Source organism: Trachurus trachurus (genome assembly GCF_905171665.1).
Source record: "Trachurus trachurus genome assembly, chromosome: 20".
In the NCBI taxonomy this organism is placed as follows: domain Eukaryota; kingdom Metazoa; phylum Chordata; class Actinopteri; order Carangiformes; family Carangidae; genus Trachurus; species Trachurus trachurus.
Window position 1 is genome coordinate 6471778 of NC_139911.1, and position 18317 is coordinate 6490094.

Here is an 18317-nt window from a genome sequence, read left to right on the forward strand (position 1 = left end):
ACAGTGATAGCTCCATAGTGGTTTGTTTGCCACTGCAAGACTGACATTTTTTATATAATTTAACTCCAGTGGCTGTGGAGAAAGACAGAAGGCTTCTCTCACCAAGGTGTGTCAGCGATGTCAATTTCTGCAAGGACATTTGCACACACTGTGTAATGCAGTCTTGCATTTGGATCATGAAAGCACCAGTAGTAGCCTAGTATAAAAGTTTAATCAAAATTTTAGGCTATCTCTCATTGGCAATGGTTTTCCCATATTTTGTTTTTTTGGTAGCCATCCTCTTAACTTCAAACATTTGTGTGGTCCTTTTTTTTTGCATCCTCAGAAACAACCTTAACTCTGACCTTTCTGACTTTTTTTTTTACTCAATTTGTTGCACATCATTTACACAAATATCATAAGTGGTGAGATGACAGTAATGCACGGCCTGCTGGAATAACTTTAGAAAGGAAAATAACACACCCCAAAATAATAATCATAAATGAAAAATAGTGCAAATATACAACGGCAGGGGTTATTGTCGACAAAATACAAATGGGAAAGGCAAAAAAGGAGACCGCACACATCAGGTCTCCTTTTTTGCCTTTCCTGTCTACAATTTTGAGGCCAGCACCTTTTAAACTGGATGTGCACGACCGTGTCTACTCTTTGTTCTCAGACAAAATACAAATGAAATGAGAATGGTGCAAAACTTATAGACTTATAGGCTATATAATAATATTAGGGTTTTAAAAATACTTTAAATTTGGAGCACATAGTTTACATTTTCACCGCTTTCTTAGCAGTGCACATGTCTTAAAGCAGTACTAAAGAACTTTCAGTTTTGGTTGAGTTTGGCGGCGCCTGTGGACCAAAGCGGTAGTGTTTTGCCTGAAGGAAGACTCCATTTCCCATGAACACTAGCGTGAAGCCCTGTAAATATCCTGCATTAAAATTAACAAAAGACATCAAAACTAAGTTTCTGTTTCCAGTGGATCATTTCAAAGTGAAAACACAAACATAATCCATTGCTAAAGTGCCGTTTTGCCTGTTCCCTCCTTGTTGTGACTCGCAAAAGTGAAAGTGAAGGAAGACTCCATTTCCCATGAACACTAGCGTGAGAGCAGGGTTCCTACCATGCTCCTCAAAGCTGCTTAGTGCCAGAGAAAGAGATACAGACCCCCTCAGGCCATGACAGAGGTGTCATTCAACTTGTTGTAAGTCGATGTATCATCACAAAAGTTATGAAAATATTTTATGAAGGTTGAAAAGTTCCTTAGTGCTGCTTTAAATACAATCAAGTTGTTTTCTGAATACACAGCACGTTTGTATTTTTGCAGCGCATTGAGCTTTCTGGGCCACCGTAGATTTTCCTGCCGCCCACCACCAAAACAATGTGACAGGCGCACACGCTTCAGGTTTTATTTTGAAAGGCCAAACCGGACGTCCGGGAGTGTCAGCAGGTTGAGAGACTGAGCTTGATGGCATTAAACTGGGTGGAAAGTTGTGACAGTCTGAGAGTTTAGCGCAGGAACCAGTTTGTCAGACGGAAGAAGGACGGTTTGTGGCAGCGGCACCATGGGGATCAAACCATGTCCCACTCGACTCAGGCTGCTTGTTTTGAACCGCAGAGAAAAGTTTAGCGACCTGTCATCATCATCATCATCATCATCAATCCATACGGTCCATGCACACAGAGGCAGAGCGACCGGGTTGATGCCAGCGGCGGCAGCTCCGAGCCTCTCCACGCCGCCTCTGTCGCCTCTGACAGCGGCTCAGACTTCACCGTTTCCCCGGTGTGAAGCCCCGGGAGGAGTGAGGCGAGTCCCCGGGCGAAGGCATCTCTCTGCGGTGACACACATGACTGTAAGAGGTAAGACTGAGGAGTAGGCTATGATAACAAATTTATAACAATGCTATAATAAAAATACAGTAAAACGTACAGTAAAAGGCACTTAATGACACTGCAACTACTCTGACTTTCAAAATAAAAGCCCCCCACTTCACCTCCGCTGAGGTCACCTCTACTTGGAGGTTAAGCCTAATGATGATCACACATACAGTATACACAGGTAGTTTAGGACACACCTGTAGCTGCTGCAGTCTGATAATATGTTGAATGTTAAAGGGAGGCATGTTCAGTAAATATGTCCAGCTGTAAAAACTGGTAGGCCCATAGATAGATAGATAGATAGATAGATAGATAGATTACTTTATTTAATCCCGAGGGGAAATTTAAAATGTCACTAGCAGCAGCCAAGGGATAAATACATAATGACGACAAGAAGAACACAAATCACAGAAACACCCACACACGCAAACCAGAAATACCTAAAATGCATAAAAACACATGGTGTATAAAACACAATAAATAAGTAGCCTATATCTAAAAAGTGCCAAGGTTACAAGTTAAAGTGCATGAGTGGGTCAGAATGTGAGGTGAGTCATATGGAGGAGTTGTACAGCTGTATGGCGGTGGGTATGAAAGATTTTTTTTTAAATTAATCTGTAATCTGTAATCCTTTAATGTGTGAATTGATCATTTTCATCCACTGATTAACTTTACCACAGCAGAGTAGAAACTGCAAAGTCCTGCAGTTACAGCTGGTTTAAAAAAAATACAACTATAGATATTAGATATTAGATATGTATTGGGTGTTATTAAAGTCAGACACAAACCCTGATCCTGCATGTGTTCAATAGAAACCATCGCCCACATCCAACACTGTGTATTTACATAACATGATGCCGCAGTGGTACCTACCTCTCTTTTTCCCAGCTGTGTCACCCTCACTGTGTTTTTGTTATATAGTATGTGTGTGTATATACAGTGTATGTGCTGCACAGAGTTTTGACCCTTTCATGTATTTTTTGTTTGATGCAGTAGCAAAAACACTGACATTTTGTTCCCATGTTATGGGAGTGAAACCGGAAAAACATGCTGCACAAAACACACACACACATCCTATAAGTCTGATGGTGTAATATAATATAAAACAACACTACTCAACAAATCACATTCTCAGGACGTAAAGAGATGTGTGTTCGTATGGTAAAAGACCCAACAAAAATCACATCAAATTTTATTTATTTTTAATGTGAAAATTAAAGATACAAATTGCATATTGCAATATCTACCCATATAATCACAACATTATGTTTTTAGCATATCATAGAGCCCTATAAAATATATATGTATGATAACATTATACCTGCTTACAATATATAGAAACATGTCTATTTTGATTATGAAAGCACATTTTCAAATATAATAATCTGTTTAGTATGTGACAAAAGAATATTATTTTCACAATTTTTTTGCATTAAGATGTTTATTAGTGACCATTACTGACAGAGAGTTCATATTTGGGCTACATCTGTGCAGTGGTGAGTGAGTGTGATGCAAAAAGGAGCGGAACGGGAAATAAATCACTGAGCTGTGTATAAAATCTTCCACTTAAAAAACTTTGTCTTGTCTTGTTTCAGAGCTGAGAACATCTGTCAGAGCCTCCCAGTACGACCTGAAACCAGATGTGCCAAAGTGTGAAGGCAGGAAGTTGTTTTTCGACACACACGCTGTGGTACGACTCCTGGAAGAAAACGGTTTGACTTCTTTATTTTTTGCTTCACACATTTTCATGGTGTCACATATAAACTGTGCTGATTTGTTTTCATTTTTTTTAAATTTTTTTTATTTTACTATCTACAGGTTTCACAACTCCACAAGCTGAAGTGATCGTTAAAGTGCTGCTGAGGATGACGAACTCCAACATGGATGTGATCTATAGTGACATGGTGACCAAAACGCAGCAGGTGAGACTGTGTTTAATGATGTTATATCAATATTCATAGAAATGAAAGATGAACAAGCTTTCAAAATCCTTTTCCTCACCTCCGCTGTCCTTGTTTCTCTCGCCTTGTTGCGTCCACATGAATGTTTTGATGTGCCGTACTTTGTTTTTTCCTTTAAGCTCTTGTCTGTGTGGTGTGGTTTTGTCAGGAGATAATGCTGCAGCGCGTGATGTCTCAAATAGCCTCGGTGAAGAAGGACATGATCATCCTGGAGAAGAGCGAGTTCTCCACTTTACTGGCAGAGAACGAGGTTTGATGTGGATTCATACGTTGTAATAACTGACTAACGAAACGTAGAAGTTGATGTTTAATCAGAGTCTCTGTCAATTATTGTTTAATATCAGATTATGACCAGTCACCTGAATTAAAAACAGTCTAAAACTAGAACATGAATACTCTATGCTGCTCTGTTTTTCATTCATATTTTAACTTTTCTCCCAGAAACTCAAGATCCAGCTGTTGCAGCTCAAGATCCAACTGGCTGTGAGTTGTTCATCTCATTCAATCAAATCTTTTCATTTTTTTCATTTCATTTCATTTCGTTTTATGTACTTTATTGTTAATTTTCTTTTGTGTGTCTTCACCTCGCAGGACATCATGAACAAAGTGCGCTCAGACACTCTTCTGGACATGAATATGGAGAAAAGCCGTGTAAAGGAGATGGTCAGTGAACGGAGATCAGATTTCCTGGTCGAAATTTATTAGGATCAAATGGACCAAATCCCTTTTCTAAGTAAAACATAATGTTTTTTTTTAATTTTTTAATTTATTTTTTTAGAAAGTAGAACATGAGAAGAATCTCCTGGAAACACGAACTGAAATTATGGAAATGGTTTGTATATGTATTTTTATTTTTATTATTATTTTTAGATAATGTACAGAAGCTTGTGTCTAAATTTATCTGTGATACCTGACGGACTGTGTTTCTCTCAGACTGCAGAGCAGGATCGTCACTTGACTCAGACCAACATGAAGATAGACACTGAAGTGGCCGGTTTGAAAACCATGTTAGAGTCTCATAAACTGGACACGATAAAATACCTTGCAGGTCGGTCATGGCTGTTTTGTTCAGAGTCAGTTTTATAGTGGGGAAGACCATGATTATTATTACAATGCAGTTAATTTAAGTGTTTATTTTCCTTGTACAAACTTAGATTGTGAGGAGGAAGTTGATAAAACATGTGAAGTGAAAACCTTAAGAAAATAAGAGTTGATTGTTGTGCTTTTCTCCTTCAGGTTCAGTGTTCACCTGCCTCACTGTGGTTCTGGGTTTCTACCGGATTTGGATGTGAACAGCTGCCAGTGCCACTACACATGTATAGTAACACGTGTGTGTAATTAAACGTATCAAAGGATGTTTTAACCCGTCTCTCACCCAAGCAAACAGACTGTGTGTTATGACTTCCATATGACCTGTGGTAATACTTGAACACTGAATCTCATGACCTCGTTTGACTGCATTTTATTGATGAATATATTATATAAGTTTGCGATTTCTGCTGCAATCTTATTTTTAAACATCATTTTCAGAAAAGAATGATAAACAGAGAAGAAGAACAAGTAAAGGAAGTTTTTGATTTAAAAAAAATATCAATTTTGAAGCTGACAATTTTTTTTAATGCTATGTAAATATTTTATTTATGAATGAAGCTGTAGATATGTCTGTAACTCAGAAGGGATTCATGTCATGTTTAACCCATATACTATATATATATATATATAAAGATTATATACATACACACATTTACTTGAATGAATCTATCTTTATCTGTGGTGGTTTCAGAAGTGTTTTATCAGGACTTTTGCATATTTGAATGATGTGGATTGTCAATAAATATACATTCTGGTCACATTCATGTTGTTTATGCTTTCTTGACTGAGTTTCAAACTTTAATGTAAATCCTGAAATCCTAAAACAACTTAAAATGTGTCTTATTGTGTGTGTCACTGTCAGTTGTCTCTGCTCTAGCTATTAGCATGAGTCATGTTGACCTAGTTGGCTCTTATTTTGAAAATCCGTCGACTCGGAAGTGGTGTTTCCGGAGTGCTGCGTCGCCTACACGTGTGTAAACTGTCAAAGAAATGTTAACCAGCTGGCAAATATGTACATGACAGTCGGTTTTAAGGAAACACAGGTGTTGTAATGCGAGAACAACACTTTTTAAACGTTGTAAATAATAGTTTTTTATCGACTCGGTTGTTTCCTTGCGACTTGAGGAATTGCTTTAGCTCGCGGCTAAGCTAACGGAGCAGCAGCAGCAGGTAAGAGATGATGTAAGGAAATGAAATGTGTGTTATACTCTCAAACTAACACACTATTAGCTGTTTAACATTCAGTTTTAAATGTGCAAACCCCGTGTAGACCACATCAGATCAGGCCAACATCAAAAACAACATGTAGATTAGTAAAAAAGCAGGTTAGATGAACAGAAGTAGCATAAAAAAACACTGATTAAAACGGGATTTGACCTTAAGTTTGATTTGTAAAACATAGAAATGGCATTATTTACGCTTTTTTGTGTCTGTGTAGATCTAATTGGACTAGATCTAGACAGAAAAACGCTATGCATGAGGCCCTTCAAATCTGGATTTAGAATAATCCTACAGACTGCAAAAACACTCAAACGCACCTTCAGTTTTGTTGAACCTTTATTGACCTGTTTTCTTATCTCATTAAAACAGTCTGTGTTTTAAACTGTTACTGAAGTCAGATCTGCTGCTCTGTTAATATTTTGATGGACAATATATTGTGAAATTGCCTTTTTTTTCTGTATAAGTAAAATAAAGTTTATGAAGAAGTAGAGATCTCAGCACCATTATTAATAGATGTGTTTTACTGCCTTGTATCTTTGCAGCTCCTGATTAGATGCCATAATGGCTGATGCATTCAGCAGCAGCTCGGAGACGGTGATCCAGCGTGTGGTGGACGCCACAGCGAGGACAAACACTCCTCCAGAGAAACTAGAGGAGTTGTACCAGATTAAAGAGACCTGCGACTTTGTCACTCAGCATCAGTTTAAGAAGGTGAGCAGCAGCACGTCACTTTGTTTTATTAACACTTCAGGAACAGAACATGCAGAAGACAAGACATGTGTTTAATGAGTGTGTTTATCTGATCTGGTTGATAATGTTCACAGGTTGCTCTGCAGTTTCCTGACGAGCTGCTGGTGGATTCAGTCCCAATAGCAGTGGAGATCGAGAGACGCACTAATGCCAAGCCGTTCATTTTAGGAGATACTTCCTATGGCAGGTGAAGGTCCTACTGTCATTAAATGCTTCATATGTGTTTGTTTTTTGGTTTTTTACTAATTTTGATTGAGCTCATCCACGTTATGTTTTAAATATTTACACTATCTTTTCTAACAGTGTTTTAATAACGCTTTTGGCAGTTTTATTTATTTTATTTTGTTAATTTATTTAGTTATTCATTAGCATGTGAGCTAATATGCCTTTACATATGGGCTTTTGAAGTTGTAAAGTTCCATCACCATGAGTTTTATTTTGAAGTTTTAAGCACATATTTGTGGTGCAAGTATCCTACATTTTATTTAGATCTCTGCTGGGCTCATGTACTATACTGTAAGTTATTGTGTTAAATACCACAAGAAAGGTACTGTTACTACATATTTAAGGTATTAGTGTTATTGCTATTATCATATTTCATATCTCTTTTTCAAGGCTACATAGCTTACATTAGTAACAGCAGGTGTTAACTGATCAGAGTTCAGCATTAAAAGTGATTCCCTTATCACCAACATCTGACAGCAACATCAGTATCACCTCTTTCCTGTAATGCATCTTTTCTACCACTGAAAAAGCACACTGCTCTGCTCAGAGGATGCATTATAACTCTATAGCCCCTTTAACTCAGCAGGTTGTGAGTTATTCTATCTGTGCATGTTCATAATTTCTGTCGCTCTCTCTCTGTCTGTGGATCAGCTGCTGTGTGGATGAAGTAGCTGCTGAGCACGTCGGAGCCGAATGCATCGTGCACTACGGCCGAGCCTGCCTGAGCCCGTCCAGAAGACTCCCCCTGATGTACGTGTTCGAGAGGAGACGAGTGGACGTGGAGTCGTGTGCGTCCTCCTTCAGAGAGCTCTACCCCGACACGCAGAGTCACATCGTCGTCCTCTATGAGGTCAACTACGTTCACGCTATAAGTAAGATCCGTCCTCCTCTGTCTGGTATTTCAGTGGATCTCTTTAAATCCTTACCTTTTATCTTTAGACTCAGAATTAGAATAGAATATGAATTTAATTTGTCTGAAACCAGGGGTAATAGAAATTTGTCTTTGACAGGGCTCAACACCACCGTTACATACGCACAAGATGTTAGAGGGTTAGTTCAACATTTACGCAAATTGGCCCATTGTCATAATCCCTATAGTCTTAGGAGTAGGTTTGTTAACTTTATTTGTCGGTGCAAGCTATTTTTAGAACGGCGGAGCAGAGCCGCGAGCTGCTCAGAGCTACGCTACGGAGGCTGATGGGATTTCTTGGTTTCCCTCATCAAATACACAATCCAACAACTCCAAAACGCTCTGGTGGACAAGTTGTGACCTGCACATTCACCACACTATGAGATAATAACACAACGTTACGAGACAGAGTTGTTTTAGAGGTAAATTCATGCCAAACCGCTGATGCGCGTTACCGTCGGGGGCAGTTTTTCATCAAGCAGTCTCTGCGTTTGCCTCTAAAACAACTCTGTCTGGTAACGTTCTGTTATTATCTCATAGCTTGGTGAATGTGCAGGTCACAACTTGTCCACCAGAGCGTTGTGGAGTTGTTGGATTGTGTATTTGATGAGTTTGATGAGGGAAACCAAGAAATCCCATTAGCCTCTGTAGCATAGCTCTGAGCAGCTCACGGCTCTGCTCCGCCGTTCTAAAAATAGCTTGCACCGACAATTAAAGGTAACGAACCTACTCCTAAAACTATAGGGGTTATGGCAATGGGCCAATTTGCCAAAATGTTGAACTATCCCCTTTAAAAAAAGACACCAACTAAATAAATAAAACACATCAATCCAACATTTTCTCTTTTCCAGATGATCTTGTGACGCTTCTGTCTCAGGAGTATCCGAACCTCGTCGCCTCGGAGCTCGTGGTCGAAGGGGATCAGTGTTTCACCCACGGCCCGATCAGAAGACGCGACGACGACACCGGCGAGTCGGGACAGGACGACGACAACCGGGTTATTTATCAGTTCGGGCGGCGGTTCACCCTGAAAAGCGGCTCGAGCGTCACGGATTACAGCTTCTTCTACGTCGGCCAGGAGGGAGCTGCTCTCAGGAACTTCATGATGACGTGGAACCGCTGCTCGTTTCGCTCTTTCGACCCCATCGCGTCGACGGGGAGGACCGAGTCGATCGGCATCAACCGCACGCTGATGAAGCGGTACTACGCCATAGAGCGAGCCAAAGACGCCAACGTGGTCGGCATCCTGGTCGGCACCTTGGGCGTGGCCGACTACCTCAGCATCATCCAGCAGCTGAAGGAAACCATCCACCGAGCCGGGAAGAAGAGCTACATGTTCGCCATGGGGAAGCTGAACGTGCCCAAGCTCGCCAACTTCCTCGAAATTGACATTTTCGTGTTGATAGCGTGTCCGGAGAACTCGCTGTTCGACTCGAAGGAGTTCTACAAACCGGTGTTGACGCCGTTTGAGATGGAGGTGGCCTGCAACAAGAACAGGGAGTGGTCGGAGGAATACGTCACGGACTTCAGACATCTGCTGCCAGGTCAGTTCAGGAGACGCTCACTCACAACTAGGGATGTCACAATTACTTGTTTTCACAATTAATCGCGGTATTAAACGCCACAATTAATTGATCGTAAAGATTCCTAAATACCGTCACTTTCCAAATGTCTGAACCGTGTCGGCAGATGTGGCGCCAAAGTAAATGTGAATGCACAGATACTGGTCTATTTACCTAACGTAGCATTGAATTGGTAGGAATTTAAATGCTAAAGTGTCATTTGTAATTAAAAAAAAAGATTTAAATTAACTTAAACATTTGGTATGGATGACTATTAATGACTTGACGTTTCAAACACTTTACCTGGCGGATTAATAATTGGTTATATATTAATAGATATTTAAAATATTTTATAATTAGTAATGTATATCAGGGTTTCCCGCAGCGCTTTCCTGTTAAGGCGGCCGCCTTAACAACAATGAGCTGCCGCCTAAACTAACGTCTTAAAAAAATTAAAATGTAGCGATATTCACCGGCGCCCCCCCCCGTCGGACGAGCGCCTTCATTCACCTCCGCATCCTCTCACACACACATACACACCACAGAGAAGCGCGCATGCATAACAGCTGCGCGCGTGGTGAAACTTAATACGGCGCGTATACGGCCCATACGCCCCCCATTATTTCTGGTTGAAGGATGATTTATATTTCACTTTTTTCAAGATTCATTTTGAAAAAATGGTTTCAGTGTTTGCAGCAGTTGAGTCGTAACAAAAAAATAAATATACATAGAATACATGTAGCTAATATATAATGAAATGTGTCACATTTATATTGATATGTTGACTTACATTTAATACAGAAGCCCTGAAAGTCAAGTGAAATTTGCTGATACTGATTTCAGCCACAAGAGGGTGAAGTCCACCACTACTCCAGTCTCTACAGTACTTACATACATGCATAGTACACCTGAGAGACGTAAATATAAAAAGCCAAATTAAAAATACAAGGGGTATATAATGTAATAGATAACTCTGCCCGTCCAAAAAAAAAAAGTCACCACTTGTATTTAACTAAGCTAATAGGTAAGAGCCTGTATGTTTAAGATGGCAACAACTTATTTAACCCTAACTGATGCAGCCTCATTTCTTAAACAACCATGTTGGAAGACACATCCTGTTGTCGGGGAAAAGATGTTCAGATGTTCAATTATTAGCCTGCATCAAGCAAATAAAAAATTAAGGAGATTAATGCTGAGACTAAATTGTATCAGGAACTGTCGAACACATTATTAAAAACTGGAAGGATAGTGGGGAACCATCATCTTCAAGGAAGCAATGTGACCACAGAGTCCAGAAAAATGTATGCAACTCTGGATGGAAATAAATGTTGTGACATTGCAGAAGCTTATTGAAATGATGGCACAGCAAATGCATGCCATAATCAAAGCTAAAGGCGGTCCAACAAAATGTTAGAGTTTGTGACTTTTTTTTTTGGATGGGCAGTGTAATATAAGATAAAATGTAAGATAAAATCCTTTGCAGGAAGTGAAAAAGAAATCAGAGTTTTATTCATCGTTGATAATGATCTCTGGGAGGCAAATGAAAAAATAGTTTAATTTTGTTTTCCCAATTGAAAAAACAAAAAAGTTCAAAACAAAGAAAAACACGCACTCTCCAAAAAAAACTTTCAGGAACAAACTGAAGAGGTGCATGGCCAAAAGTTGCACTTAAAGAAACAGAAGAAAGGCCAGCAGCACTCGTGTCCTTCTCATTGTCTTTTATTGCAAACTGCGTCGGCGCTTAAAACACACAGACCGGTTTTGACAACGTCTTCCTCAGTGTGCACACTGAGTAAAAGACAATGCACTGCAATAAAAGACAATGAGAAGGACATGAGTGCTGCTGGCCTTTCTTCTTTTTCTTTAAAAACAAAAAAGTTGCCAGAGAGAGAGAGCACTGTTTGTTTTCACGAATGTAAAAAGGAAACTTCATAAAATGATTGTGGAAAACAAAACCATCACTTGCCTTTTAGGGCTTTCATGTTATGTTGTATCATCCTGTCTTTTCTTTTATATTTTTATCATCAGTATCTTTTCGCTCTGTCCAAACCGTTTCTTTCTCTAATCTCCGTGCCAGGTGGACAGAGTCATGTTCCTCTGGCCGAGCTGCAGGACGACGACGAGGACGACACCGACGTGTCTTTAATCACTGGAGCTCTGCGGCGCAACGATCTGATGAGCAGGGAGCCGTCGGAGTCGCCGTACGGCCACTCTGTCGTCCTCAGGAACCAGACGATGACGGTCGCCACGAACCCGGCCGGTAAGAAACAGCCAGTCGGATCAGACGCAGCATTTAAAACACTGTTTATTATGCACACACACACAGTTTTATATATTAACACTCACATCTTGCAGCTTAGTGCTTCATGCATAAATACACAGACATAGACACTTTTTGAAATTAATTTATTACAATGACACTGTTTTTTCTTTCTTTTTTCTTTGTGTGTTTTCAGCATCTTTTCTGGCAGAACGAAGCTGGACGGGTTTAGAGCAGAAGTTGGGAGAGACGCCGGTGGTGAAGGCGGTACAGGGCAGGAGAGGCATCGCCATCGCCTACGAAGAGGAAGGAAGAAAGTCATGAACATTTACCAATAATCCACAACAGATAATCACCACACAACATGAACTGTATATCACTTTCACACAATAACAATTACAGGAAGCTGTAAGTAATTAAATATTTTCATAATCCAGTATCAGTTATCACCAGTTTTTTTATCTTATTATTATCGCACCAACAACAACCTGCTACAGGTGATTAAAGTGGAATAAGTTGGAGGTTCAGGTGAAGTGAGGATACCTGGCTGGTCTGTAGTCTACTTCACAGGAACCTCCTCCACGAAGGACGCAGGGAAAATACCAGTGTTCCCGTTAAACTGTCCTTCAAACCAGTCGTGGTTAACTGAAGAGAAAGAAAGAGGAAGGAATGGATTAGAATCATATTCACTGATCGGATTAATACTTGGGATTTAAACAATGATGGGAATAACTACTTTTTTCATTAACAAGTCATCAAAAAAGCTACTCTTTTCCCTGTTATAACGCTGTTACATGGCCCAAGAAGTCCCGTCACAAAATAAAACACCCGTTTAAATGAACGTTATATAGACATTTTTTCAGTCCATGAACTAGTCAGCAAACTAACTAACCAACTCACTTATATTCGGTATTCCTCCGCACAGGCAGACTCCACAACGCGCTGTAACAGCTGATAGGCGGAGTGATACAGCGCGTTGCAGAGCCTGCCTTTGCAGAGGAATACCAAGTGAGTTGGTTAGTTCCAGATAAACAGGGGATAGGGGGGCAAGTCCAAGTAATTTGACATATTTGAGCATTAAAAAGTAAGACATCAGTTACTTTTCCTGGTAATTAGTTACTTTTGCAATGTAGTAACTCAGTTGTTTTTTGGGGAAAGTAACTAGTAACTATAACTAATTATTTTTTAAATGTAAAGTGCCCAACACTGGATGTGAATGTTCAAAGTCTCACTTCTAGAGAGCAACGTGATGGTGTCCCCTTCGTGAAAACTGAGATCCTCCGGATTCGACGACTCGTAGGAATGAAGAGCGACCAAGTGAATCTCTGTCTTTTGTTTTCCATCAGTTTCCTAAAAGCACAAAAAGCGTCACATGCCGTCGTCAGTCGTCATCCTGATCTCACACGTTAATAAACTACTACAGTAAACTCCCAGTAGATTAATATAATAACAGCTAGTACCTCCTCCTTGGTGCTGCACCACAGGGTGATGTGTCCTCCCTTCACATGACGCCACACGCGCTCCATCTCTGTGTCGGCGTCGATTAGACTTCGTTCGTTGACCTCAGAGGTTAAGCTAGATAATAAAAAAGATGAATTAAAAAAATCTAAACATTTTTTACAACATACCAGTGAAAGAGGAGCTGTTTTTTTTTCTTTTGTACCTCAGGATGATTGAAGTCGGAGGCAGATTCACTTTCTTGCTGATTTTCTCGATCAGCACGGCGTACGGAGATCCAGGTGGGACCGACACCGTGAAGTTGAACGTGAAACGGACTTTGACGATAAATGACGCAGCTTCCTCCTGATAGACAGAAATACTCATCAGATCATCATCAAAGTAGATTAAAATCCTCTCTTTATTACACTCAGAGTATCCAGGCCTTACTGTACCTCTTCACCGCTGCTCTCTTTTGGATCTTAAACACAGAAAAATGGAGAAAAAGGTGTTTAACTTATTGAAGTGGGTCAAACATGAAATACTCTGAAGAGTTGGCAGCTTGTTTACCTTGTTTCCTCACAGGTAAGCTCGGTGGTTCTCTACTTGGAGGTGTGCGTGCTGCCTGTCCACACATAAACCCCAAAGAATAAAATACAGACAAATGTTGTTTTTTATTCTGGAATAACCACATTTCATCACATGCTGTTGTAAAAAACCTGCAGATCGCTTTAAAAAATCAACACCCACATACCCACTCATAATGTGTTTCACAGATATTTTCAAACTCTCTGTGCAAAAAGTCTGAAAGTGGAAGATTACACAGCTTCTGGGAAACTAAAAAAAATGTGTTTATATATGGTTCATTCCTCACCCCACTGCGTGAGATCTCCAGAGGCTCCAGGTAGTTGTAAGGAACAAGTCCCTTCTACAAGTGACAAGAAAGTTTTAGGTTTAGTTTTTTTTTTTTATGTTTCATTAAGATTAAAAACAAACATACAAAAAAAAAAGCACAGGTTGCTAAGGGGACGTCTGCTGTCTTGCTGGTGTCTTACTCTCTCGTTGAAGATCACAGACGCCCAGTTGTCGGCGCCTTTCTGCAGCACAAACACGATATTTCCCGGCACCACGGCCAGTTCACTGCTGGTCTCAGCGACAAACTCGTACAGGACGGTGTGAGGTTCTCCCTCCAAGGCCCTGAGGACACAGAAGACTCATTTTTCACATCAGTATATTTTTATATTTTTTTTATAATCATATATTTGGAATGGAGCACTATAAAAAAAACATAATTTCCATCAAGAGATTTATAAATTGTTTCTCATTCTCATTTATGCTGGAGTAAGTGGCGGAAAAATGAGATTATCTGACACAAATCCTGTCAAAAGTCAAGGTAATTTACAACCAGGTGTAAAAAAAAAGGCTAAATCAGAAACACTAAAGAAGTCACATTCATATTTTTGAACATTACATCTACTTAAATGTGAATATTCAATGATTGTGTTCAGTAAAGTTGTTCTACCTGAGAACTTCAGGTTCCTTTGGACGAGTTGGACCGTCTTCAACCTGTCAACAGCCACACAAAGTGTCAGTATGAGTATCACAGTTATAGTTTCTTATTTATTATTATTATTAAAGATAAAATTCTATGGAACATTTCCGACATGGGGAAGTTGCATGTTAAAAGCTCTTAAAGATGTATTCATTCACAGTTTGTGATACATCAAAGTGCATCCTGACCTGTATTATTATATTCATCAAGCTTGTGCACAAGGTGAATTTTAATAAATAATTCCATATAATAATTAGAAATGTATATATATAATATCCTGGGCAGAGTTATTGTCAGATTGTGCCATTTCTGTTTAGAGTCAAACCCATGTCACCTGTGGCTGTAAAGGAGCAAACCCAGAGAAGGCGTCTTGTGGAACGACGGAGGCGACCACCTGGAGGTAACAAAGAAATGTAGGTTATTCACTGTTTATCTTTTTTTTTTTTTTATCGGTTTACTGCAAAAATGACAAATTGTATTTATCTTGTGTACTAATAATTAATGCAGTATGGTCCAACATGCACCTTGGCTTTGCCCAGGTAGTCCTTCTTCTCCAGCTCTGCAACATAGTTCTTATTTGGTTTAAACAGCTCTTTTGATGGGAACTCGACTAGTTTGAAAAGTTTCTGTTTCTGTTGGTGAAATTGGAAAAGAAAAAAAAATTAGTTCAATTCACAGATGCTTTATCGACAGGACAGTTTGAAACCACATTATTGTCAAAGCATTAGAATAGAGAGTCTCCAAAAATGGTATCGCCTTGACCTGCTTTAAAGGAGCATTAAGCCAATGCATGTTACTCTGCTGATGACATTAATATAATCAATCATATAATCACTTCAATACATTAAATGTTGATATTGATGAGTGAAATCTGACCAGCACTGATTGCAGAGCTCTGTCGATCATGTTGAGCTTGGTCTCCGTCTTGTAGTCCAGAGCCTTAGCCAGGTTCTCCCGGGCCTTGTCCCAGTTTCCCAGCTGAGCCTGAGCCAGCGCCATGTTGTGGAGAACCTGAGGCAGGAAACATTGATCAGCTACTAAAACTACTTTGACCCCTCGTGGCCTGTAAATCCCTCATTGTGAGCTCTATCTATTGATTACTGCCTTTTTTTAATTTTATTTTTTACCAGGTGTTTGCCTCTGATCTGACATAAGTCACAACAATAAGCTGTTTAATCATTTGTTAATGACATATAACTAGAGCATTTCCTGCAGAAAATGTGTGTGAATGCTGAAAGCAGCTGAACGCTATTGCTGAATGAGCTGAAGAAATTGTTAAAACAATGCTGAATGAGCTGAAGAAACTGCTTAGGCAATGTTGAAAAAGGCTAAAGCTAAAATATAAAACTTGAAGACTGAGAGATGAATGTCTTTCTATGGGCAAGAGAAAGAAATAAAGAAGAAAAAGATGGAAAAAGAGACAGAGGGGATGATAGATAGAGGTAGATAGATAGAGAAAGAAAGAAAGAAAGAAAGAAAGAAAGAAAGAAAGAAAGAACGAAAGAAAGAAAGAAAGAAAGAAAGAAAGAAAGAAAAAAAGACAGAAATGGGGTAGAAACAAAGAAAGAAGGAAGGAAGTAAAAAGAAAGAAAAAAGAAAGAAAGAAAGAAGTAAAAAGACAGAAATAGGGTAAAAGAAAGAAAGAAAGAAGAAAAAGAGAGAGGGGGATGATAGATAGAAATAGGTAGATGGATAGAGATAGAGGGAAAGAAAGAAAGAAAGAAAGAAAGAAGTTAAAATACAGATGAAGGGGGTAAAAGAAAGAAAGAAAGAAGAAAAAGAGAGAAAAAAGACAGGGTTTGAAAGAAAGAAATCGAGGGAGATAGAGAGATAGATAGAGAGAGAGAGAGATAGATAGATAGATAGATAGATAGATAGATAGATAGATAGATAGATAGATGAAATATGAAATAGCACAAAGTATGAAGGAGGAGTTAAACGCAGAAAAAGAGCAGAAGACATAAGAATAATAAGTATAAAGATTTGAATAACAATGCGACTAATAAGAATAAATATAGAAATGCACTTTAATACTTACATCACAAGCATATAATTTGTATCTGAGACCGAGGGCTTTGTAATCTATCAGCTGGTTGCCTCTTAGTGCTTTGAAGGCGCGCTGGAAGTCACCTAAACTCTCCTCATACCTTCAAACAGGAATTATGCAGTTAATTACTAATGCATAAAAAGAAGCACAAAAATTGTCAAAAAAAAATATATATATAGTGGTGATTGGGGATAAAAGATTTGTGATAACAGCTCTTTTCCGTTGCAATGTTTTATTACAGTAAATCACTGTTACAGGTGAAAGAGGTGGAGATTTTATTGAGATGAGTGTTGTTTCTTGCCTCTCCTTTTTGTAAAAGGTGATTCCTCGTTGAAAGAAGCCCACGGCCAAATGCTCGTCCTTGCGTATACTGCAATCGAACGCCTGAGAGAACGAGAGGACACCGTGACTTCCTCTTAAAGAAATGAGAAACGGTAAACTCTAGCTACTTCTTCTTTCTCAGTGACTTGCACTTTGAGACACTGTAAATATCACAGTAATTCATTCATCCACACCCTCTCAGCTCCACACAAAACAAGATCTCACCTCCTGATAAGTTATATTACAACATGAATATTGAAGGTAATAATGAGTAAAAAAAAAAAAAAACGAACCTTTTCTGCATCATCCAGGTCTTGGTTCAGAAGATGGAGGCAGCCGAGGTCAAAACAAATTTTGGAGTTTGGTTCCTGGATCGAGACGAAAATCCTAAGAGCCGCAGAGAAATCCTGTCTTTCTGTACAGGTGATGGCTTCGTCCCACTGGCGCAGAGTGTCCACGAAAGACATGGCTGCTGGTGACGAGTGCTGCTCAACTACAGAATCAGATTGAGGAAGCTCCCGTGATTAGTACCAACGAGATCAGGAAGTGAGATGTGACATGTGTCATTGTTGGTACATTTATATCCACCACCACAGTCTAAGGTCTAGAGATTGTTTTTTATCTCCCCCATGTGATTCATGGACAGATGTGTATCAGTTTAGTGTGTGTAGCCAGGTTTAAATAGAAATAATAAATATAGATAGATAGATAAGATAGATAGATAGATAGATAGATAGATAGATAGACAGACAGAGACAGGGATAGAGAGAGGTAAAGATAGATAGGTGGATAGATAGATTGTTTGTTTTTTTATTGCACTTTTATATGTTTCAAGGGCTGAGAGAGAGCCAGGGCAGATTACATTTCATTGCATTGACTGTATTGTACTTTTTAATGTAGGCTACTATATGACATAGATAGATAGATAGATAGATAGATAGATAGATAGATAGATAGATAGATAGATAGATAGATAGATAGATAGATAGATCTATTATAGGCTATAATATAATATAATATAATATAATATAATATAATATAATATAATATAATATAATAGTGCAGCAGGTGGTATTTTATTTTGGAGGAGCCTGTCTTTACTCTGCCAT

The 18317-nt window shown here is 39.1% G+C and overlaps 3 protein-coding genes across 4 annotated transcripts; 2 read left to right on the top strand and 1 right to left on the bottom strand.

The window, feature by feature from the left end:
- Window positions 1-1558: 1558 nt before the first annotated feature.
- mcur1 (mitochondrial calcium uniporter regulator 1) lies at window positions 1559-5598 on the top strand. The gene is made up of 9 exons (XM_083995034.1): window positions 1559-1852; window positions 3466-3582; window positions 3689-3792; window positions 3980-4081; window positions 4273-4314; window positions 4423-4494; window positions 4610-4663; window positions 4765-4879; window positions 5068-5598. Exons 1-9 carry the CDS (start codon window positions 1696-1698, stop codon window positions 5121-5123), a joined length of 819 nt encoding a protein of 272 aa, XP_083851160.1. The 5' UTR covers window positions 1559-1695; the 3' UTR covers window positions 5124-5598.
- Window positions 5599-5885: 287 nt separating this feature from the next.
- Window positions 5886-12264, top strand: dph2 (diphthamide biosynthesis 2). 2 transcript variants are annotated; one of them, XM_083995870.1, is made up of 7 exons: window positions 5886-6105; window positions 6698-6855; window positions 6969-7081; window positions 7771-7991; window positions 8881-9573; window positions 11669-11851; window positions 12048-12264. In XM_083995870.1, exons 2-7 carry the CDS (start codon window positions 6706-6708, stop codon window positions 12173-12175), a joined length of 1488 nt encoding a protein of 495 aa, XP_083851996.1. In that variant the 5' UTR covers window positions 5886-6105; window positions 6698-6705; the 3' UTR covers window positions 12176-12264. The 2 variants fall into 2 exon arrangements, with proteins under 2 accessions (XP_083851996.1, XP_083851995.1); XM_083995869.1 differs by having other exon boundaries at window positions 5886-6093; window positions 6687-6855.
- A 137-nt stretch (window positions 12265-12401) lies between these two features.
- ncf2 (neutrophil cytosolic factor 2) lies at window positions 12402-17690 on the bottom strand. Its single transcript, XM_083995192.1, has 15 exons — window positions 17502-17690; window positions 17189-17271; window positions 16879-16987; window positions 15717-15851; window positions 15365-15472; window positions 15175-15234; window positions 14811-14854; window positions 14344-14485; window positions 14163-14216; window positions 13859-13913; window positions 13744-13769; window positions 13515-13654; window positions 13312-13426; window positions 13084-13201; window positions 12402-12496 (listed from the first exon to the last, which is right to left on the bottom strand). The coding sequence occupies exons 1-15, from the start codon at window positions 17673-17675 to the stop codon at window positions 12411-12413; spliced, it is 1449 nt and encodes a 482-aa protein (XP_083851318.1). The 5' UTR covers window positions 17676-17690; the 3' UTR covers window positions 12402-12410.
- Window positions 17691-18317: the final 627 nt, after the last annotated feature.